Here is a 23,323-nt window from a genome sequence, read left to right as displayed (position 1 = left end):
GGTGGGGTGCTCATGTCGGCAACCTACAGACTCGGGGAACCTGGTCTCCAGAGGAAGCCAAACACCAGATAAATTTCCTGGAGCTTCGGGTAATCAGATATGCCCTCAGGGTCCTTCAGGATTGCCTCTCAAACAAGACCATCCTGATTCAAACCAACAACCAGGTGGCGATGTGGTACATCAACAAGCAAAGGGGTACGGGCTCCTACCTCCTGTGTCAGGAAGCTGCACAGATATGAGCGTGGGCCCTTTCCCACTTGATGTACCTCACAGCCACCTACTTGCCGGGTGTGGACAATGTGTTGATGGACAAGTTGAGCTGCCCGTTTTTTCCGCACGAGTGGTCTCTCAACCCCACGGTAGCGGACACAATATTCCAACGTTGGGGTTACCCTCACATAGACCTCTTTGCGTCAGTCCACAACCACAAAGTAGAAAACTTCTGCTCTCTCACTCGCAGTCACCACTCGCAACCGAGAGACGCTTTCACCCTCTCGTGGGCCAGCGGTTTCCTCTATGCATACCCTCCACTTCCACTCATATCAAAGACTCTCGTGAAGTTACAGAAGGACAAGGGCATAATGATTCTGATAGCCCCTCACTGGCCACACCAGGTGTGGTTTCCAATCCTCCAGGATTTATCAGTACGCTGCCACATTCCTCTGGGGAAGGATCTGCTTCTGATAACTCAGAACAACGGATGCCTGCACCACCCCAACCTCCAGGCCCTATCTGACTGCCTGGATGTTGAAAGGTTAATACTCCAACCTCTTAACCTTTCAGAGTTGGTGTCCCGAGTCCTCGTAGCTTCACGAAAGCCTTCCACGAGAAGGTCTTATCATTCCAAATGGAAGAGGTTTACAGTATGGTGTACATCTATGTCCTTAGACCCCTTCACTTGTTTCACGGTGAAGTTTCTGGACTATCTCTGCCACTTGTCGGAGGCAGGTCTTAAAACTTCCTCCATCAGGGTTCATGTCAGCGCGTTAGCCGCGTTTTCATAAAGGCATAAGGGATGTTCCTATTTTGACACAACCCTTAGTAACGCGCTTTATGAGAGGCTTGCTCCACTTAAAACCTCCACTGCGCCCTCTGGCCCCTGCTTGGGACCTTAACTTAGTTTTGGGACGGCTCATGAAACCTCCGTTTGAGCCTCTCCACTCCTGTGATCTCAGTTATCTCACGAGCAAAGTAGTTTTCCCTCTCACTATCACGTCTGCTTGCAGAGTTAGTGAATTGCAGGCATTAGTTACCTTCCCACCTTACACTAAAATTCTGCATGACAGGCTAGTGCTCTGCACTCACCCTAAATTTTTACCGAAGGTAGTGTCGAAATTTCATATTAACCAATCTATTATCCTACCTACCTTTTTTTCCCAGGCCCCATGCAAACCCAGGAGAACAGGCTCTGCATTCCTTGGATTGCAACCGTACTCTAGCCTTCTATGTGGACCGCACGTCAGCCCACAGGAAATCCACTCAATTGTTTCTTTCGATACCATCAAATTGGGAAATCCTGTGGGAAAGCAGACCCTCTCCTCCTGGTTAGCGGACTGCATTTCTTTTTGCTACCAGCAAGCAGGCATTCCGTTGCAAGACCGTGTAAAAGCACATTCTGTCAGGGCCATGGCAACATCAGTGGTGCATCTCCGTTTGGTGCCGCTTGCTGATATTTGTAAGGCTACTACCTGGAGCTCACGCCATACCTTCGCAGCCCATTACTGCTTAGATAAGGCTGGCAGGCAAGATTCCATCTTTGGCCAGTCTGTTCTACAAAACTTGTTTTCAGTTTAACTTCCCAACATCCTTCCACCGATCCATACAGGGTTCAGGATGCCCTCCTAACCAAATTTCCACCCCTGTTGTGCCTGTTGCATGTCTTTGGGTGCATTTGGTACTTTGCTCGGGCATCCCCAGCTCGGTACTCACCCATATGTGAGGACTACCATCCTGCTTGTTCTGTGAGAAAGCAGAGTTGCTTACCTGTAGCAGGTGTTCTCACAGGACAGCAGGAAGTTAGTCCTCACGAAACCCACCCACACCCTGCGGAGTTGGGTTCGTTTACGTTTCTTATTTTATTTTTCGCACATACTTTTTACTATAAGACGAGACTGAAGGGGGGGACCTCTGCTGGATGCAGGGTCAGTGCATTGCTGGGCATGGGCAGTAGGTGCCAGTCAAAGTTCTAGAAACTTTGACAAAAGTGTTCCATGATTGGGCTCCATCCTGATGATGTCACCCATATGTGAGGACTAACATCCTACTGTCCTGTGAGAACACATGTTACAGGTAAGCAACTCTGCTTTTTGAACCATTGTAATATATATTAATTTTTTATTTTAATTGTATGCTGTTTTAGTTTTTACTACTTTTTTGAATTGTGTGTTTTGTTCACTGCCTAGGCCTCTTAGTGTTAGGCAGTTTATAAATCTAAATAAATGTAAATTAATTCTTTAGCACCGCTTAGTTACTGGCCTTGCACAAACCAGAGCAGTTTAGTTGGAGAATGAGGAGATGAAGCAACAAATTGTAATTCAACCTGCAAAGAGACAGTGAGCTAAGGAAGCATCATTGGGACGTGTAGAATCTGTTTAAGCCAATATTTCTACAGAGCTGATCACAGCTGTTAGTGACATGCAACCAGTAAGGGAAAAACATTTCCTAGCGTGTGTAGCCAGATGGACTCAAGACCAATGGGTTATGCTCCCTTGCTAGCAGATGGAGACGGAGTCAGGTTTCAAAGCTGACATAGCCCTACGTACACCCTTGCAGTGACCTCAGCCCTTCAGTATTTCTCAGTCTCCAGCAGATGCGGACATGTTTTCCCCAATGGGGATCGCTGTACCTTTTGGAAGAAGAAATTCTACTTTTAAATTGGGGAAAAGATTGAGCTCCTTTCTCCTGTAGTGATACAAAGGTCCCTCCCCCAGTTGCGAATTCCTGAGGCGATTTCCGAGATCCCTCAGAGGTGTTCCTTGGTCCGGTAGCCGGTTCCCAGCATGGACTTTTCTGCTTAAGCAGCTAAAAAGCAGCAGGTGCAGGAAGCCAAGCGTGGCGGTGATGGCCAAAGCCCTTCCCCCCCGTACCCGGAGGCAGTCTCTGTACTCAGCCAGTAAGTGCTGATCTCAGGTAAGTAAAAAAAAACAAAACAAAACAGGATTTACCTTTCAATTCAGAGACGTTTTGGAGAGTTTTCAGTAAGACTATCTCCTGTCTCCTTGCTCGGTGCGCCATACTGACTTTGTTCCCAATCCTGTTGGGCTAAAGGGAAGAGGACTTCTGAGTAGGTTGAATGGCCTCCTGGTGGGCTAGGCCCCCACTTTAGGCATGGTCGGCAAACCATGTGGTAGGCCATGGCGGTGCGATTTTGTGCGTGCTGTATTGCCCACCATAGAGCGTCGGTATGCACGGTGCATGTTGATTCTGCGCACGCGCTGTGCACATATTCTGCACATATGTGCACGTGACTACAAGTAAAGATGGGCGTAGGGCTGTGCATGTGCCTCACCACGGCCCACGTGGGTGCCCAAAATCTATGCGCATAAAATTTTAAGCGCAAACAGACTGAACACACAGTTACTATCGCCAATGGCTCTGGCAGCAAAGAAACATAAGCGCCTTTCTCTTTGCGCTGCTTGTCATATTAGAGCTGCACAGACTGACCTGGATTCTTGCTTATGTCAGCACTGTAAGGAAGCCCAGAGAGAGTTGGCCTCCTTGGACTTTACTAACTCCTGCTCCTCCTATTCAGAGGATGGGTCAGCCACAGCCTTAACTGGAAGTACCCCAATCCTGAGTACCCCCGGGATTGGGTTATCCATGGGAGAGGGAAATTTGGCGGCACCTAACCCAGTACCTCCTGGGTTAAGCATGGATCCGGTTGCCTTCTCTTGGGTGGAATTTTTTCCAGGCCTTCAAGCTTTTGTGCAGGCGCAGTCTGCTACCTCACTTACCCCTGTCCGGACAAAACCTCAGCCGGTAAGCCCTCTCTCTCCCAGTCCTATTGGCAGACCTCAAGGCATGCCTTGCCTCGCATAGGGTGTCCCTAGCAGGAACCCAGATGGCACGGACGAAGAGGAAGAAACAGATTCCTTGGAAGATGATGAAACCAGGGGAACCCTGGTTGAGAACAGTCTAACCATGTTACGGTTTTTCCATAGAGACGAATTGCCAGTCCCTGGTTCCCCAGATCCTGAAGTTACTAGGAGTTCCTGGGGTAGACACTGACTGAACCAAAGAATCCCATTCTGATTTCTCTACGGAAAGCCTCTTGCTACTTTCCAGTATTGGAAGCCATCTAGGAGTTGATTGACCTGGAATGGGACGCCCTAGAAGCAAGTTTTAAAGTTGGACAACAATTAGAAGCTCTATATCCACTGGATCCAGCAGCAAGAGAACGTTTGTTTCCCTAAAGTGGATGCGCTGGTCTGTGCTGTCTCTAAGCAAACTATCCCAGTAGAGGGAGGATCGGCCTTAAAGGATGCGCATGATAGACGGATGGAGTGCATCCTTAAACAGGCCTTTGATGCAATAGCAATGATTTTACAGATTGCTTCTTGTTCCCTGCTAGCTTGTTTGTGCCTGCTCTTCTCTCAGGAGATGGATGACTTGGGCTAATTCCAGAGCGGTTATGGAACCCACCACCGCCTTTATAGCTGAAGCGGGCTTGGACCAAGTCCGTATCTTGCCAGAGGAGTAGCCTCTGTGGTGGCGGCAAGAAGAAAGCTATGGCTGCAGAATTGGTCAGCAGATGCAACCTCCAAGGCAAATCTCACAAAGATGCCCTTTAAAGGCTCACATCTCTTTGGAAGCAAACTGGAAAAGCTGGCCAGTAAATGGGGCGAATCTCCAGTTCCCCAGCAACCAGAAGATAAGAGAAAGCAGTTACAGTGCTCCTCGCCTATGAGGGTTGATCCAAGGGCTCCCAGCACTTTCGCCTCTACAGAAACATGACATTTCAGAGGTCTTCTGTCCTTTGGGAGGTTTAGTCATTTCAGAGCCGACAGCCTAACAGATAGGGGCAGGCTTGGTTTCAGATTCATCCCAACACCCACCCTTGGAACGAGGAGAAAGGGAGTCGACTGTCCCTCTTCTACCAACTGTGGGTCGAGATCACCTCGGACAAATGAATACTATTCGCTGGAATTTTGCAGCACTCCTCTGGATACATTCATATCATCACCTTGCCACTCCCAGCACAAGAAGCAGGCAGTAGAGACTACCCTGTTAAGGCTCCTCAGGATGAGGACTATAATCCCAGTACCTGCGCCCCAGGAAAATACAGGGTGTTTTGCCATCTATTTCATTGTACCCAAGAAGGAAGGTTCCTTTTGCCTGCATCCTGGATCTCAAGAACATCAACCGACATCTGCAAGCGATTCATTTCCGCATGGAAACCCTACACTCCGTGGTAATGGCCATACAATCTGGAGAGTTCTTAACCTTTCTAGACCTATCAGATTCCTACCTACATATTCCAATCCATCCAGAATATCATTTCCTACGCTTTGCAGTACTGGGTCGCCATTATCAGTTTTGGGTGCTGCCCTTTGGCCTGGCCACAGCCCCCAGAACATTTTCCAAGATTAATATGGGTATAGTGGTAGCGTTGAGAAAAGAGGGAATCCTGGTGCACCCATACTTGGACGACTGGTTGATCGGGGCAAAGTCTGTGGAAGAGAGTCTGAGTGACCAACAGGGTGACCACCTTGCTTCAGGAACACAGTGTTTTCCCTCAGATGGTCAACATCCCACTAATTCTGGAATTTTTGCAGGATGGCTTGAATAAAGGTTTGACTCTTTAATTCCTTGAAGGTCCAGGTAGCGGCTGTCTCCTGTTTCAGGGGTGAGGTGCACAGAACCCACCTGTCAGCTCACCTGTTTTCTGAAAGGGATGAAGCCCCTTTGGCCACACCTATGGTGGCTGGTTCCCTTGTGGAATATTAATCTAGTATTGGAGTTTTTGGCAGGGCCCTCCTTTTTGCCACTACGCAGTCTTTCCTTGCATTTATTATCCTTGTTGTGTTGGGAACCTTCCTCTGGATGACTCCAGGAGCATTACAGCTTTGACCTGTTCAATCCTTCTTGCCCAAGGTAGTGCTGGACTTTCATTTGAATCAGTCCATTTCGTTACCATCCCTAGATAAGCACAAGAACGTGGAAGAATACCGCCTCAGTCATTTGAATGTCAATAGACTTTTGGTGCAGTATTTGGAAGTTTCAGAACCAGTCTTTCAGACGGGTCCACCTGTTTGTCCTTCATGGAGGAAGGAAGTAGGGTGAACCAGCTTCGCGGGCTACCATAGCTCGCTGGATTAAGGAGGAGGTCACAGGAACCTATGTGGAGGCAGGAAAACCATTACCTTTTCAGGTTAAAACTCATTCCACTAGGGCTCAGGCTCGGTGGAAGCTAGACTGTCTCCCCTTGACATCTGAAGAGTGGCGATGTCCTCCTTGCATACCTTCTCCAGGTTCTATTGCCTGGATGTTCAGGCCTGAGAGGACGCAAGCTTTGCAAGGGTGGTGTTAACTGGACCACGGGCAGACTCCCACCCTCATCGGGAATAGCTTTTGTACGTACCATTGGTCCTGAGTCCATCTGGCTACACGCTAGGAAATGGAGACATTACTTAACCTGATTTCGTTTTCCTTAGTGTAGACAGATGGACTCAGCATCCTGTCCATGGCTGCCCAAGATCGGTGCCAAGGATTTGCCCATGGAGTGAATATAGATTCCAAGAGATTGTGCGTAAGCAATCATCCAGTCTCTCTAGATCAGGTTATCTCTCTGGGGTTCAGTGTTTGTTTGGTTGAGTACAGTTACGGTTATCGGTTCTTAATCACAAGAACATAAGAAATTGCCATGCTGGGTCAGACCAAGGGTCCATCAAGCTCTCAGCATCCTGTTTCCAACAGAGGCCGAACCAAGCCACAAGAACCTGGCAATTACCCAAACACTAAGAAGATCCCATGCTACTGATGCAATTAATAGCAGTGGCTATTCCCTAAGTAAACTTGATTAATAGCTGTTTATGGACTTCTCCTCCAAGAACTTATCCAAACCTTTTTTGAACCCAGCTACATTAACTGCACTAACCACATCCTCTGGCAACAAATTCCAGAGCTTTATTGTGCGTTGAGTGAAAGAATTTTCTCTGATTAGTCTTAAATGTGCCACATGCTAACTTCATGGAGTGCCCCCTAGTCCTTCTATTATTCGAAAGTGTAAATAACCAATTCACATCTACTCATTCAAGACCTCTCATAATCTTAAAGACCTCTATCATATCCCTCCTCAGCCATCTCTTCTCCAAGCTGAACAGCCCTAACCTCTTTAGTCTTTCCTCATAGGGGAGCTGTTCCATCCCCTTTATCATTTTGGTTGCCCTTCTCTGTACCTTCTCCATTGCAACTATATCTTTTTTGAGATGTGGCGACCAGAATTGTACACAGTATTCAAGGTGTGGTCTCACCATGGAGCGATATAAAGGCATTATGACATTTTCGGTTTTATTAACCATTCCCTTCCAAATAATTCCTAACATTCTGTTTGCTTTTTTGACTGCTGCAGCACACTGAGCCGACGATCTTAAAGTATTATCCACTATGATGCCTAGATCTTTTTCCTGGATGGGAGCTCCTAATATGGCACCTAACATCATGTAACTATAGCATGGGTTATTTTTCCCTATATGCAACACCACAGTGGTTTTTTAAAGAAAATACTGAAGGGCAGGGGTGTATCTAGGGTGACGTCAGCTTTGAAAAGTGACTCTGTCTCCAGCTGCTAGCCGGGGAGCATATAACCCATTGGTCCTAAGTCCATCTGTCTACACTAAGGAAATCAAAATTATCAGGTAAGTAATTTCTCCATTACTACACATACCCCACAAAATGTACATGTTTCTGGTCTCTATATCCTCTTCCTCAGTCTGCCCATGCCAACCAGGGCCTTTCTCTCATGTTTCTCCCCCTCTTGTTTCTTGGAATCTGATTGCAGAACAGTTTTGATATTTCAGCAAAACCTCAGGTCATGTGACACCTCTGACCTTTCTATAGTGTCTCCGTGACATTGATTTTAGCTTGATGTACTCTTCATAAATTTCGGAGACTGCTCTCCTTCCCCTTGCTACTTGCTAACCCACTGCTGGTTGTTTGGGATTCCTTTGGCCCTCTAGGGAGTCTGGGGGTGATAGGTGTATAGAACACCTTTGATTGCCAGAAGGGTATTCTTGGTTAATTAGTTTGGAAAAGTATAAATTGAACTGAAAGATATTAAAAGAAGATTCTCTGGACTTAGAAAGCTGTAAGATATCAGTGGAAAATGCAGAGAAGCTCCAACATGCACCAGTAAGGCGCTGCACTGGTTTGCTATTTGTCTACCCCCATGCTATAATTTTCAGTGTTGTAAGATGTGTTGCAGCTTTTGTGCTGGACAGTTGTTTAATAAATGCCTTGTGTGTTTAGTACAATTAGCCATTTGGGGAGCAGCTTCTTTCCATAGTGGTTTTTGAAGAGATCCCATCTACCCCCCTCCTTCTCACTAAAGTCCTAATGCCTTTGCATCACAAAGTGGTGCATCACTGTGAGGACACCTCTGATGTCACCCAGGATCCACTCTGCTTTAGTTTGGGCAGAGATGTGATAACTCATGTTTTAATCCTTGGGCTGGAGTCCTCTTTAGGAGTCCAAAGGCACACAGTAAATATGAGTTCATTAGTCCCAAATTCTCCCTGATTACCCATAAGGAGAAGAATATTCTCCTAGGTCCTGGGTGTTGATCTTTTACAGTCTCTCTTGCAAATAGTAAAAGTCACACTGGACTCAAGAATAAGATTCCAACACAAGTTTAAAGTGGAATATGTTTTTAAGTACAAGCCCTTTTCTTCATGCTGTGCATAACACAAACCTTACTGAGGGGTAAACCTGTGACTGAGCCTTACTTATTTATACATTCCCAGCCAGATTCCCTTCCAGATTAGGTGCATGTGTGGGATGGCTACTCTGGTGGGGTGATGGATGAAATTCAATTTCCCATTTACAGTACCTCTCATTAGATGTCTTGGTATTCAAGTCTCGTGCTCCTCTAATTTCTCTCTGTCCTTGTACCTGTGGGGGGCACTCATCCAACTCCTCCTCCCCGCTAATATCTGGTAGTTATTTGTAGTGGTGAAGTGCTACTCTCTCTTACTCTTCAAGTCTTCTCTCTTCCCCAGGACAACTGGTTGCTTGTCCTATTCTCTTCACAAAAGCCTGGATGAGTGCACTGACTCTCTCAAATGGAGAGCTTAAAAAAAAAAGCCATGAAAGATGGCTTCAAAAGCAATTTAGAAACCAGGAAATATTCCTTAACAAAAAAAGGAACTTTTTCCACAGACTAGCCCCAAATCCTTAGACATAAGGTCTAAGGATTCTTTCCCAAAATAAAAGAAACAGGAACTAAAACAAAACACTCCGCCTTCAAAAGTGAAACTAAGAATCATACCCTAAGATGGTGTCTGGTTTTTATAGAACCAGCTCACATGGAGCTGTGAAACAAAAGATAAGCCTAACTGATGGTCCATTCTTCTTGGTAATCCAGTAGGGCTGTATGTATAAAATATCATTAAATGTGCTTACAGCATTGTTGGTGTACATAGCACTTTACAAGATAATGGCTGCTTGATCCTTGAAGGTCAGATTTAAGCATAGGGAGGTTCAGTGATGTACTAAAGACGGCAAGGTGTGGGTTAGCAGGGAGACTCTCCATCTCTGCTCTTTAACCAGCATACTGCAGGCAAGTTTTCAAGCACGTGTGACTGCATGAGCATCTTCTGAATGAAGTACATTCCCAGAGTACTACCCTCAGGTACAAGCTTCTCCCAGATGCTAGATGGGTAATGTAACTAAAAAATGGTTCTTTCCTGTCGTGTAGCCAGATGGACTCAGAACAAATGGGTATAGTGTGCTCGTGCTAGCAGTTGGAGACGGATCTGACGTCAGCACGGGTACATATACCCCCACAGGAAGTGAAGCTCTCCAGTAATTTCTGTCTCCAAAGCAGTTTGGAGAGCCTGCACGCTCGCTGAGCGTGTTTCCAATCTACTTCTACTTTTCTACTTCTATTACTAAACTCTTTACAGGAACATCGAGCCCCGCGCTCCTGCGGTGATACCACTGGTCCCTCCCCCAATTGAGCTTCCCGGGGTGAGTTCCGTGCTCCCTCGGAGGTTTAGGCCTCGGTCCGGTGGCCGAATCGCGGCAAGGACCAAGCCTGCGGGCTAAGAGGCGCCTCGGTCCCGGCGTGGACCTGGGAGGCAGCGGGTGCATTCCTCAAGCGCGGTGGTGACTGTACTTCCCCTCTCCCCCGCAGCCGGAGACTGCCCGGGTTCTAGCCGGGAAGCGCAGAGGATCAGGTAAGGTGCACAACTTTTACTTTTGGTCTCCGAGGTCGAGGATCGGCGGCGTTACCTGTATGCGGCATGCCGCGGTGGTCGCCATTTTGTTGGCCCGGTTCAGTTATTGAGCGCCTATGATAGGCGCCTGTATTGAGCGCATACTGCTGACTGCGTATTATTGAGCGCATATTCTATTTAGCGTATATTGCTGACCGCATATTATTGAGCGCATATTCTGTTTAGCGTATATTGCTGACCGCATATTATTGAGCGCATATTATATTAAGCATATATAGCTGCCGCTCAGCATTGAGCGCATATTGTATTAAGCGTATATAGCTGCCGCTCGGCATTGAGCGCATATTGTATTAAGCGCCTGTTGTATTAAGTGCATATTGCTGCCGCATATTACTTTAGCACAATGGACCAATCGAATGCCCCGGTGTCCCAGGCGGCGGCGCCTCCTGATTCCAGCGTGAAAGCTCACGGCCTCTGCTCCGCATGCCAGCTCAGAGCCACGCACAGCGAGGAGCCAGACTCCCTTTGTGTCCAATGTGAGGAGGCAGTGGGAGCCTCGGGCCAGGACCAGTCTCAACTGCGGTTTGTGGATAGTTCTCCAGGGGCCACCCCGGATCTCGCAGGGGGTGGCCCCTGGAGAACTACCGCCTAGGTACCAGATCCCCCTGGCCCCGGGGGATCTGGTACCTAGGCGACTTGAGACCACCTCCATTTCATGGGTGGATCTCTTTAAGGGGATCCATGCCTTTGAACAGATGCAATCAGCTTCCCGTTCAGGCCCTGCTGTTACAGGGGCTGCTGCTCCTGTTGCTGCTCCAGTGGACCCTGCCCCTGGACCTTCGCGCCCTTATCGTGCACGAGCACACCCGCCTCCGGGCAGTCCGGTTCAGGCGGACCCTGATGTCTCGGAGACCGACTCAGAACCCTCCGAGGAGGGGGAACTTCCCTCTGGGATGGAGCCATATCGAACCATGAGGCGGTTCTTTCCCAAGGAAGATCTCTCCGACCTAATATCTCAGTGCCTGGCGGAGTTGGATATTTCGGGGCCCAGCTCTGCGGTGCCACCTACACAGAACCCTCTGCTGGAAGGTCTTCGTCCTTCAGCCCGCCATTTTCCCTTCTTGCAAGCTGCACAGCAACTGATAGATCTGGAATGGGCTGCACCAGCGGCCTCATTCAAAGGGGGGAGGGGCCTGATAGGCATGTACCCCCTGGATCCGGCTATCAAGGAGATGCTGGCGTGCCCTCAGGTGGACGCCTTAGTTAGCGCTGTGGTCAAGCGCACTACCATTCCAGTTGAAGGGGGGGCGGCCCTCAGGGAGGCGCATGACAGGCGACTGGACGCCATCCTGAAACAGATATTTGAGGTGGCAGCTCTGTCTTTGCGAATCGCAACCTGCTGCACAGTGGTGACGCGCTCCTGTTTGTCACAGGTTAGGAACAATGCTCCGGCAGCGGACATGGAGTCCTCTCTCTCGTTCCTCACAGATGCCGCATCCGACCTAGTCCGTACAACAGCTAAGGGGATCTCATCTTCTATGGCTGCCAGGAGGCAGCTCTGGATACGGAATTGGTCTGCTGATGCTCCTTCGAAGACACGCCTCACCAGAATGCCCTTTAAGGGGTCCTTCCTGTTCGGCAACGACCTTGATAAACTGGCCAGCACATGGGGTGCTTCTCCCATACTTCGACTGCCAGAAGACAGGTTCAAAAGGAACCAGCGCGCCTTTCCAAGGCCCTCCAGAGGCAGAAGTTCTCCACGCTTCAATCCCTATAGGGGTCGCTACCAGGCACCTCGTCCTCAGGCCAGGAACCAGTCCTTTCGGCCCAAGCAGCAGAAGAGAGGAGCCGGCTCGGGCTCAGGTTCCGGCCGCGCCTCCCAATGAGATTCAGCCGATCCATCTGGGGGACAGGGCCATAGGGGGCAGGTTAACCCTCTTCTACCCCAGATGGGTCCATTACGTCGGACCAGTGGGTCCTCGCCATCATCAGAGAAGATTACTTTCTGGACTTCCATCATCTCCCTCCGGACAGGTTTGTGGAATCCTCGTGTCCGATCCACAAGAAGGCAGCATTGGAAGCTACCCTGGCGAGGCTCCTGTCCCTGAAAGCCATAGTCTCGGTACCTGCACGGGAAACGAATTCTGAGCATTATTCCATTTATTTCATGGTACCCAAGAAAGGGGGGCACCTTTCGGCCCATCCTGGACCTCAAGTCAGTCAACCAATACTTACGGGTCCCGAGGTTCCGCATGGAAACTCTGCGCTCAGTCAAGAACGCAGTACAGCCAGGAGAATTCCTCACGGCCTTAGATCTATCAGAAGCCTACCTGCATATCCCAATTCATCAGGATCATCAGCGCTACCTACGCTTCAAGGTGCTAGGACGCCACTTCCAGTTTTGGGCTTTGCCCTTCGGGCTGGCCACATCGCCGCGGACCTTCACCAAGGTGATTGTAGTGGTAGCAGCGGCGCTCAGACGGGAAGGAATCCTTGTCCATCCCTACCTAGACGATTGGCTGATCAGGGCGAAATCCCGAGAGGAGAGCCATCGGGCAACCAACAGAGTGATTGCCCTTCTGGAAAGCCTGGGATGGGTAGTCAACCTCAGCAAGAGTTGCCTACAGCCTTCCCAATCTTTGGAATATCTGGGAGTCCAGTTCGACACCCAGGCAGACACAGTCAGTCTCACCACCAAGAGAAGATTAAAACTTCAGACGCGTCTCCGGTCCTTGATGGGAGCCAGTCGACCCACAGCTTGGGATTACTTGCAGGTTCTCTGTCTCATGGCATCCACCCTGGAAGTGGTACCCTGGGCGAGGGCCCATATGAGACCTCTACAACGCTCCCTGCTCTCTCGATGGAGCTCCCGCTTCCGACATTACTCTATGCATCTACCTCTACCAGCCAGAGTGCGGATTCAGCTACGGTGGTGGTTCAGTCCAACCACACGAGCAGGGGGTCCAAGATGTCCTTCCCCACGTGGACTCTGCTCACCACAGATGCCAGCCTGAGCGGATGGGGAGCACACTGCGAAGACCTCACAGCCCAAGGGCGGTGGAACAGAGAAGAGTCAGGGTGGAACATCAACCAACTAGAGGCACGGGCAGTCCGGTTAGCCTGCCTGAAATTTGCTCACAGACTGAGGAGCAGAGCAGTCAGAGTGATGTCAGACAACGCCACCACGGTGGCATACATCAACCGACAGGGGCGGAACCAGAAGCCAACAGGTGTCCCTCGAGATAGCCCTGCTGATGGCTTGGGCAGAGGCGAATCTTCAGGTCATCTCCCGCCGTCCACATTGCCGGAAGGGACAACACCACAGCAGACTTCCTCAGCAGAGAAAGCCTAAATCCGGGAGAGTGGCAGCTGTCCCCCACAGCTTTCCAGATGATTGTGGATCACTGGGGGATTCCGGACATGGACCCACAAGCAGACAGGTCCAATGCTCAAGTACCCAGATACTTCAGCCGCAGGCGAGATCCGTTCTCTCAGGGGATCGACGCCCTGGTTCAGCCATGGCCTCCAGGGGCCCTGCTGGGTGCCCTTATCCACAAGATTCGTAAGTACCAGGGCCTAGTTCTTCTGGTGGCACCAGACTGGCCAAGAAGACCCTGGTACGCGGACATGAGAAGACTACTGGCAGGGGAGCCCCTTCCCCTGCCTCCGCTCAGGGACCTGCTCCGTCAAGGTCCCATCCTTCAAGAGGATCCGGCTCAATTCTCTCTTACCGTCTGACTATTGAGAGGGCTAGACTGAAGAAGAGAGGTTACTCTGAGTCAGTGATAGACACACTCCTCCAAGCCCGCAAGTTCTCCACATCCCTCACCAACGTCAGGATTTGGAGAGTGTTTGAAGCCTGGTGTGATACTCATGGCACCAATCCACATGCGGCTACCATCCCTATGGTTTTGAATTTCCTGCAGGATGGGCTTCAGAAGGGTCTCTCCCTCAGCTCCATCAAGGTTCAAGTGGCTGCGCTGTCTTGCTATGGTCCCAGGAGGGATGGCAAGACCATTGCCAAACATCCAGATGTTTCTCGCTTCCTGAAAGGAGTCAAGCACATTCGTCCGCCACTGAAGTGGCCATTGCCTTTGTGGAACCTCAATTTAGTTTTGGATTTCCTCGCGGGATCCACCTTCAGACCCCTTCGGGGCCTGTCTCTACGTTCTCTCACTTTGAAGATGGTGTTCTTGCTGGCTGTATGTTCCGCACGCCGCATCTGAGCTACAAGCACTGTCTTGCCGGGATCCTTTTCTCAGACTCACTCCTGAGGCTATCCATCTTCGCACAGTTCCATCCTTCTTGCCTAAGGTTGTCTCACGATTCACCTCACCAGACCATATCCTTGCCAACTACGGCGGGCCTGAAGAAATCAGAAGAAGGGCGTATACTACGCCATCTCGACATTGGCAGATTGCTGCCCAGATATCTGGAAATGACAGAAACAGTACGAAAGACTGACCATCTGTTCGTCCTTCTCAGCGGGAAGAAACAAGGGAAGAGGCCTCTCGGCCCACCATCGCCCGCTGGATTAAAGAAGTCATCAGAGCGGCCTACGTGGAGGCCGGGAAGTCACCGCCTCTACAAGTCAAGGCTCATTCTACCAGAGTCCAAGCAGCATCTTGGGCGGAATCTAGGATGCTGTCGCCTGCAGAAATATGTAAAGCGGCGACGTGGTCCTCCCTCCACACCTTCTCCAGGTTCTACCGTCTGGATGTCCAGGCCAGGGAGGACATGGCATTCGCAAGGGCAGTTTTACAACGGTCCTCAGCAGCCTCCCTCCGCCAGTCCGGGAGTAAAGCTTTTGTACATCCCATTTGTTCTGAGTCCATCTGGCTACACGACAGGAAATGTTGAGATTACTTACCTGATAATCTCGTTTTTCTTAGTGTAGACAGATGGACTCAGCATCCCACCCAGCTGCCTGTATATATTGGTTTCACCAATTCAAGGTAGGCCTTATCACTTCTTACATGAGTGCGTCCTCTCTACCAGGTGTCGACGCCTTCCGGTTGGGAATGCTGGCGGTCTCCAGCTACTATCAATCGGTCAGGAGAATCCTGTTTTCACTATTTCATTGAGCGTCAGTACACATATATCCATAACAGCTTTTGCAAAGAAGATTACTGGAGAGCTTCACTTCCTGTGGGGGTATATGTACCCGTGCTGACGTCAGATCCGTCTCCAACTGCTAGCACGAGCACACTATACCCATTTGTTCTGAGTCCATCTGTCTACACTAAGGAAAACGAGATTATCAGGTAAGTAATCTCAACATTGTAGTGTTTTCTGCAGCTTAGAAGATCAGATAGAAGGCTGTCAGCGGGATTCCCATTTGCTTGCAGTATTGAAAAGCTCCTGTGGATCGTCTGTGTCCTCTGCGGTGGCCCATGGGAATGCTCTCTGTTCATATACTCTAATATCTGAAATTCCTTGCCAGACCCTGTGGAGGACCTTTCATCACACATCTCCCTGCAACTGGAGAACTAAGTGTGGGGCAGAGAAGATTCCCTGACCTTGGGGACAACATTTCATCACATGGCCCCCTGTGACTGGTGAACTACAGAGTCCTTTTCCAAGGCAGTGCAGAGGTTAATTGTAGTGGCTGCAGCTCAGCCTGGCTAGATCAATCTGCATAGCTCCCCCACTGAGTGTATCCTAAGTCAGGGATAAGGCTAAACCAAGTTCTTCAGTGGATCTGTACTCATGTTTTTGGTTTTCTTTCAGGTTCAGAAGCTAAAGCAGAAAGCCCAGAAAATAAAGAAGCAAGCTGTTAGCAGCAAGACCAAAGAAACGGCTGAAAGTAAAGTTGTGCCGGCCATGCCTGCAGGAGGTGTAAGAAAAAGCACGGTGGCCCAGAAAAGCAAGACCTCGCTGCAGCTGCTGAGACATGTACAAAGCCTGCAAACCACACTGAAGAGAGATGACATTATGTGGGAGAAATGAGAGTTCAGGCCCCTCTGGATATTTGTTTTTATTCTTCACTGCCTGGCAGTCTCACAGGAAGCTGAGTTAGGTGAGGCTGCTGGACAGAGCTTGCAGCACACCTCCAACCTGCCTAGATCTCTCAGGTTTTGTTAGTGTCCCTGAGTGCTGCTGTTGGGGTGCTTGTAGGCCTTGTGTGTTTAAAATATGGTCCTTTTCACTGTAATTTTAATTTTCAGGCTACAGTTTTTAATAAAACTATTTTAATTGTGCACTATATATTTTTTTAATCCTTTATTTATCCTTTTTCTGTTAAGGAAATGACAAGAACCATAGCATATGACATCACAAACATTAACAGATTTGTACAAACATACAGCTAACAATATTCAGCTAACAACCGCTCCCCCTTCCCTCCCCTGTCAGTGTGCCACACTGGGTCAGTCTATAGACTTAGGACACCGTCCAGGTTGCATCCAGGCTGGGATACCATCCCTTTCTAAAGGCGAAGACAACACCTGTGGGTAGCACCTCCATGGTCAACGTAATGCCAACAAGTTGTTCCGGGCTTTGGTGTTGAGCAAATGCAGGTATGGCCACCAGACAGTCATAAACTGAGCATAGTTCTTGGAAGAGGTACAATGAGCCATCAAAATCTCATAGGTGGCCATTCTGTGAAGACTTATTCTCCAATATGTGATGGATGGTATTTCGACCACGGTCCAATGTTCCAAAATGGATTTTATGGTCTCAAAGAGTTTTTGTAATAACAACCACTGGGCATCTGTGATTTGGTGAGAGAGATAATCTCTTTGCGTAAACAAACATATCAGAGGGTCTTACGGCACTACAATGTCCATCCACTGAGTGGCAAGGCGAAGTACATTCCTCCCCCCCCCCCCCCCCCCCCCCCCCCCCAAAAAAGTCCGATTATTCCTGGACAGGTCCAAAATAAATGAGTCCCAGGTAGCGTAGTACATTTGATACATTTATCAGAAGGTAACAACCGAATCTTAAAGGCCCAAGTCGTGGGTTTATACAACCTATGGTAAAATTTGAATAATGTTTCCCTATGTAAAAACATGTTCAGAAACTTCCTTACAATCTTGAAAACATTGAAGTAATAATTGAGATGTGATAGGCCGACCCAGTTCCTGAGTCCAACACTCTGCTAATTGTGGGAAAAGTTTGTAAGGACTGGCTTCCAGCCAGCGCTTTAATGAGCACTGCACATGATATTGATTTCCTTGGGGGCAGAGCAAAAAACGTTTTCAGACATTAAGGATAACCATTGGGGTAGGATCTCCTTTTCCATAAAATGCCGAATTTGGAGATAGGCAAAAAAGGACCTATTAGGGATACTAAATTCTCCGTGGAGATCTTCAAAGGACCTCAACGCATCCCCTTCATCTCTTACTAATTGCTGAAGGTGACATAGCCCAGTTGTGGCCCAGTCTGAAAAGAATGAACTCTCCATCCCTGGGGTGAACCGTGGATTTCCCGCTATGGACATATACGGGGAAACTTCCCAGGAGATCTGTAACCTGTGGCACAACCATTTCCAGGCAGATCTGCAAGCAGTCACAATTGGTGATCTGCAAGCAGTCATGGTTGTTGGTACCCAGGGCTTCATCAATGCCCATCAGGCCAGCCACCAGTTGATCCGGTGCTCAACCCCAGTTCCTTGGAGGAGGAAGCTCCCCTAGTGATGGGGGCAGTTTCGGGGTCTGGGCCACCATGAATGAATTGGGGAAGTAAGTTATGTGGGGCATGTAATAGGTTCTCCACCTGTAAGGGTGCACTCCAAACCACTGGCGAAAATTTTTCCACCTAGCCATGGAGAGGACTATGCATGGCTTCGGAGTCCCAGCATGGTCCATCCCCGAGCCACTGCTTGAATCCCCATATGCGCTCATTGCGTTGCTACCGACGCAGTCATGGTTGTTGGTACCCAGGGCTTCATCAATGCCCATCAGGCCAGCCACCAGTTGATCCGGTGCTCAACCCCAGTTCCTTGGAGGAGGAAGCTCCCCTAGTGATGGGGGCAGTTTCGGGGTCTGGGCCACCATGGCCAGCTGATTTGGTTTCCATACTGCTGGCTGGGGACCCAAGCCCCTCAGGCTCTGTCCCCTGCTTATGACAGTGAGGACGAGGGCCCTTATGACCCCTGGGGAGATGACTTTTCCGATGATCTGGATTCAGAAGCATTGGGGGGCCTCCCCTCTGAACCATTTCCTCCTGATGATAGAAATCTCCACCAGATCTCTCCTTTGCAGATTTTGTCAGGTTGATGGCGGAGGCTATCACCTTTCAGTTGGACAGAAGAAGGTACCTGTCACAAGATGCTGGATATTCTCCAGCACATAGAGCCTCCTAGGAGATCGTGGCAATCTTAATGCATGACATCTTTGTGGATTTACTGCTGAGTAGGTGAGAATACCCCCTGCTTGGTGCCTCCCATCAATAGGCAGATGTATACGATCTATCTGGTCCAGAAGGTTCTCGGATTCGACAAGCTGCCCCACCAATCAGTGGTGGTCAAATCTGCTCTCAAGAAGGCCAAGTGCACTCTGTGAACCCATTCCTTGACGCCCCTGGGGAAGGATCAGAGAGCCATGGATGCTTAACGCCTGCATAGCGTCTACATGGACCAATATATGTAGGACATCCTGAACAGGTGCAGGAAGTGGCCAGGCAATTGCCTCAACAACAGGACACTCTTCAGTCAGTGCACAAGTATCTGAAGAGCAGGAATCATGGGGTCAGGTCGACCTGTGATGTTTCTGAGACTGCATTCAGAGTCGCTGCAGCAGGGATCAGTGCCTGTAGACTCAACTGCATGTGGGCTTCAGATCTCAATCAGGAGGTACAGTAATGACTCACTAATGGGCCATGCACTGAAAAGAATCACTTTGGGGATAAGTTCAAAGACGCGGTGGCCCAAATCCAGGACCATCATGCGACACTCCAGCAGCTCTCCACTGGCACTCAGGACCTATCCTCTTCATCTAAGGTCTGGCCACAGGAAGTCTTCTGCTCAATGAGAGTCTGTCCTCTGCTACCTTGGCCCTGTCAGAAGCAAGAGGCTCTTCATAGCTGTCCCAGGCAACCGAGGGATCCAAAGCCCTAGTCAACTCTAGAGATGGGGTTTTGACTGGATCATAGGGTGCATAGCCAAGTTTGCCTTACCTGAGGTGACAAATTTTACAGTTGGGGGCAGGCTGCAGTTCTACAGGAACCAGTGGCACAATGTAACCTCAGACCAGTAGATCCTCACCATTATTTAATTTGTACCCTCTTTAAACTTTTTGAGTGCCCTGCCAAATTTCCCCCTGAGTCTGTTTTGGGGACTGGTGGTATATCAGGAAGTGCTTTTAGGGCAGCCACTTTCCCTTTTAATGGCCAGAGTGGTTAAGCCTATTTTGCCAGAGCAAAGAGGGCAGGAATTATACTCTTGATACTTTCTGATTCCAGAGAAAATAGGACTTCTCCATCCCATTGCAGACCTAAGGACCTTGAACAAATTTCTAAAAAAGAAAAGTTCATGTTTTCCCTGGGCACCTTGATCCCCTTGCAAAAAGGAGACTGTCTATGGAAACATGATCTGAAGGATGCATACATTCACATCAAGATCTTCCCCGGCTACCAGTTGCGTGGTGGGAATACAGCACTTCCAGTATTGCATTCTGCCATTTGGGCTAACATCAGTCCCATGTATCTTCACCAAATACTTAGACATTATTGCAGTGCATCCTTGCAGACTGGAAGTCCGTTTTCCCCTATCTGAAAAATTGGTTAGTCAAGAGCACCTCTTGGGCAGGAGCCGAAGAGTCCATGTGCTCGACCATCTGAGTGATGGAGACACTAGGGTTTGTCATCAACTACTTCCAGTCCCATCTCAGCCCATCACAGCAATTGAATTTCATTGGAGCCCTGCTAGATAGGGCTTAAGCCAAGGCCTTCCTGCCCCAGCAATGGCCATCAATTTGATGACCATCGTGGCAGAAATTCAAGCAGGCTAGCAGATTTCAGCATGGCACAGGTTGAGGCTGCTAGGCCACATGGCTGCAACAACACATGTCCCTCACTTGGCATGTTTACACATGTGGAGACAGGATCTACGGGACTGTATCAGAGTCATTGTGTCCCTCAGGGAAATCTTGTCATAGTTGTGGGAAAATTCCAATCTGGGACGGGGGCTATCATTCCAAAGTCCTCGGGACCAAATTGTGCTAACGATGGACGTCTATCGTGGGTTGGGGCACTCATGTTGATGGGCTCAGCATCCAGAGTGTATGGTCCGCCCAGGAACAACTGTCTCAAATCAGTTTCCTCGGGTAGGAATTAAGATGACGGATTAACTGGTGCACAGTGCTGCCCGCTTGCTGTTTCCTCGACAAATTACCTGTTTTTTCCTGTGATTTAAAATGCCTGCGAAGAGGAAGGGGAGAATAAGAACTTATCTCTCAATCCCCTTGACCTTATCTGGGCAAAAGACAATCCCACAGTTCACTGGAACGGCATCGCAGTTTGGGGCCCAAGTTCTGACTGCTGTGGAGGAGAACCCGCCCCGGCTTCGGAGGTGTCGCTGAGCCCCCAGGATGAATGTTTGCCACCGGCTGCCCAGGCAGCCATGTCGCAGCACCCCACGTTGAACCCCAAGGAGGGAGTCCAGTTGTCAGAGGTCAAGCAAGCAGCGGCAGTGGAGGTGCCCGTACTTAGTTCCTCGTTGATGGAGAGAGTCCCACTGCGTTGGTGTCGGCCAGTGTGACCAACCGGGCCAAGAGTGGAGGTGAAAGACTGCTGGGACTCTTCCATTCAATGGTTCACTAGCTTGTTTGGAAAAGCCTGTGGTGGTTACCCTAGACTCCTTGTGGGACGTGATGTCTTCTTTGGGAAAAGCTTTTTTTGATTGTTCTTTGAAGATTAATTCACTATCACAGCAAGTGGACACTATCGCGAAGTATGATACTCATTGATAGGAAATTTCAGATAAATTCAAGAATTTTGGAGGAAGGAATACAATATGGTAAAGGTGTTCAGTGTACGATTATTGAAGACTGTAGTGTCCTTAACAGGAAAGTGGAATTTATAAAGAACTCTTTAAGGCATTAAATTCCCAGTGTTGTGGGAGAGATTCCACGAATTACTATAAGAAGATATTTCCTTGAGGTTTTGGAGCTTACAATTGATTCAGCTTCCCCCCCCCCCCCCAAATAAGGTGTATTTTCTACCTTCTCGCTCTAGTGCTCAAATTCAGATTTCCCCTGTAGATTTAAGTTTAAATAACTTGTCTGATTATTTAGTCATCTAATTTTGAAATATCTGAAAAAGCCACTTTGCTAATTTCTCTATTTACTGAAAAAAATCTCAGTATTGTGGTTAAATTTTATTTTAAAAAATCAAATGCATTACTCATGGGGCAAAAAGTCAGAATTTTTCCAGACTTGAAGTAGACTCTGGAGAGAAGGAAGGGATCCTTAGCCTTGCGCCAAGATACCTTAGCAATTAGAGCATCCTTTCTAAGGTTCCCATGCAAATGCATTGTCAAATATAATAGAGATAATTATATATTTGTTTTCACCAGAGCAGCTAAAAAGCTTTATAGACTCCAAGAAGACTATGTTCTAAGCTAGTAATATCTAGGTTATTTTCATCCCCAAGTGGAATGTGTATGCCATGTAAGCTATGTCATTGCTATTTTTACTTTCTTTGATTTTCACTCTTTTTGCTGATCTTCTCCCCCCTAATATGGTAGTCTAATGGGTATTGGTTTATTTTTTCTGTGTAACTTGATTTCTTGTTTATTCTATTTTCTTTCTTTTTCAATACCATATTTCTGCATAACATGGATACTTTGAATTTGTAAAATTTATTTAAAAAAATATATAAACTTCCTGGAGTACGCTGTGAGCTTTCAATGATTGGCTGTCCAACAAAATTGTGCTGATACAAACAGACAACGAAGAGGCAATGTGGTATTTCAACAAGCAGGGAAGTATGAGGTTGTACCTCCTGTGTCAGGCAGTGGTCCACATGTGCTCATGGGCGCTCTCCCACAGAATGCTGCTCAGGGCCTTGTGTCTGGCCGGAATGGAGAATGCAATTGCGGACTGACTTGCTCCTTCAGACCCCACGAATGGTCTCTGGATCAAGGGGCTGCAAATCAGATCTTCCGCCTTTGGGGAAGCCCAGGGGTAGATCTATTCACATTGTTTTGGAACAGGATGGTTCCTCAGTTCTTCCTGTAAAGGACACGTGGCAGACCAGCCTCAGCTGCCTTCGCCCACCTGTATTTGTATACTCCAGCTCCACTGGTGGCAAAGACTTTGAAGCTTTGCCAGGAAAAAGGGATCATGATTCTCATAGCCCCTCATTGGTTTGGTTTCCACTCCTCTAGAAAATGTCCATCTGCAAACCTATCAGCTTGGGGCGTTTCTCTAGATCTCATCACCCAGGATCAAGGGAGATTGTGTTATCCCACCCTTTAGGCCCTGTCACTTGCAGCCTGGATGTTGAGCTGATCCTGCAACTACTCAATCTCTCGGAAGGTGCGTCTTGGGTCCTTATAGCTTCTACAAAGCCTTCCACTAGAAACTTCTATAGCCTGAAGTGGAGGAGGTTTTCCATGTGGTGTGAGCAAAAGGCCCTAGAGCCTTTCTCCTCGCCATAAAAACTGCTTGACTATCTTCTACACCTTTCAGAAGCTGGTCTGAAGCCTAACTGTGTTAGCGTTCATCTGAGTATGATTGGCACATACCACCATGGTGTAGAGGGTAAGTCCATCTCTGTGCAACCTATGGCTGTATGTTTTATGTGACATCTGCTTCAATTGAAGTTTCCCCTTAAGCCTCCCACTGTCTCTTGGGATCTCAACATGCTGTTAGCTTAGCTGATGAAAGCTTTTTGAGCCACTGTGCTCCTGTGACATGAAGTACCTGACCTGTCCCTTTCTGAGAATCCTTGTAGCGTTGGCTTTTGCATATGAAAGGTAGGGGACC

The 23,323-nt window shown here is 48.5% G+C and overlaps 1 protein-coding gene across 3 annotated transcripts in view; it reads left to right on the top strand.

Annotated features, from left to right (window-relative positions):
* The window catches only part of CEP57L1 (centrosomal protein 57 like 1), a 146,873-nt gene extending 130,274 nt beyond the window's left edge, over positions 1–16,599 (top strand). For all 3 annotated transcript variants that reach the window (XM_029595298.1, XM_029595300.1, XM_029595297.1), the window contains one exon: positions 16,125–16,599. In XM_029595298.1, coding sequence (XP_029451158.1) covers positions 16,125–16,343 — 219 coding nt within the window. In that variant the 3' untranslated portion in view covers positions 16,344–16,599. The remainder of the gene's footprint in view (positions 1–16,124) is intronic.
* The last annotated feature ends 6,724 nt before the right edge of the window (positions 16,600–23,323 follow it).

Source organism: Rhinatrema bivittatum, chromosome 3 (assembly GCF_901001135.1).
Source record: "Rhinatrema bivittatum chromosome 3, aRhiBiv1.1, whole genome shotgun sequence".
NCBI lineage: Eukaryota > Metazoa > Chordata > Amphibia > Gymnophiona > Rhinatrematidae > Rhinatrema > Rhinatrema bivittatum.
Note: the sequence above shows the minus strand (reverse complement) of the source record. Positions and strands in the feature narration are given on the sequence as shown.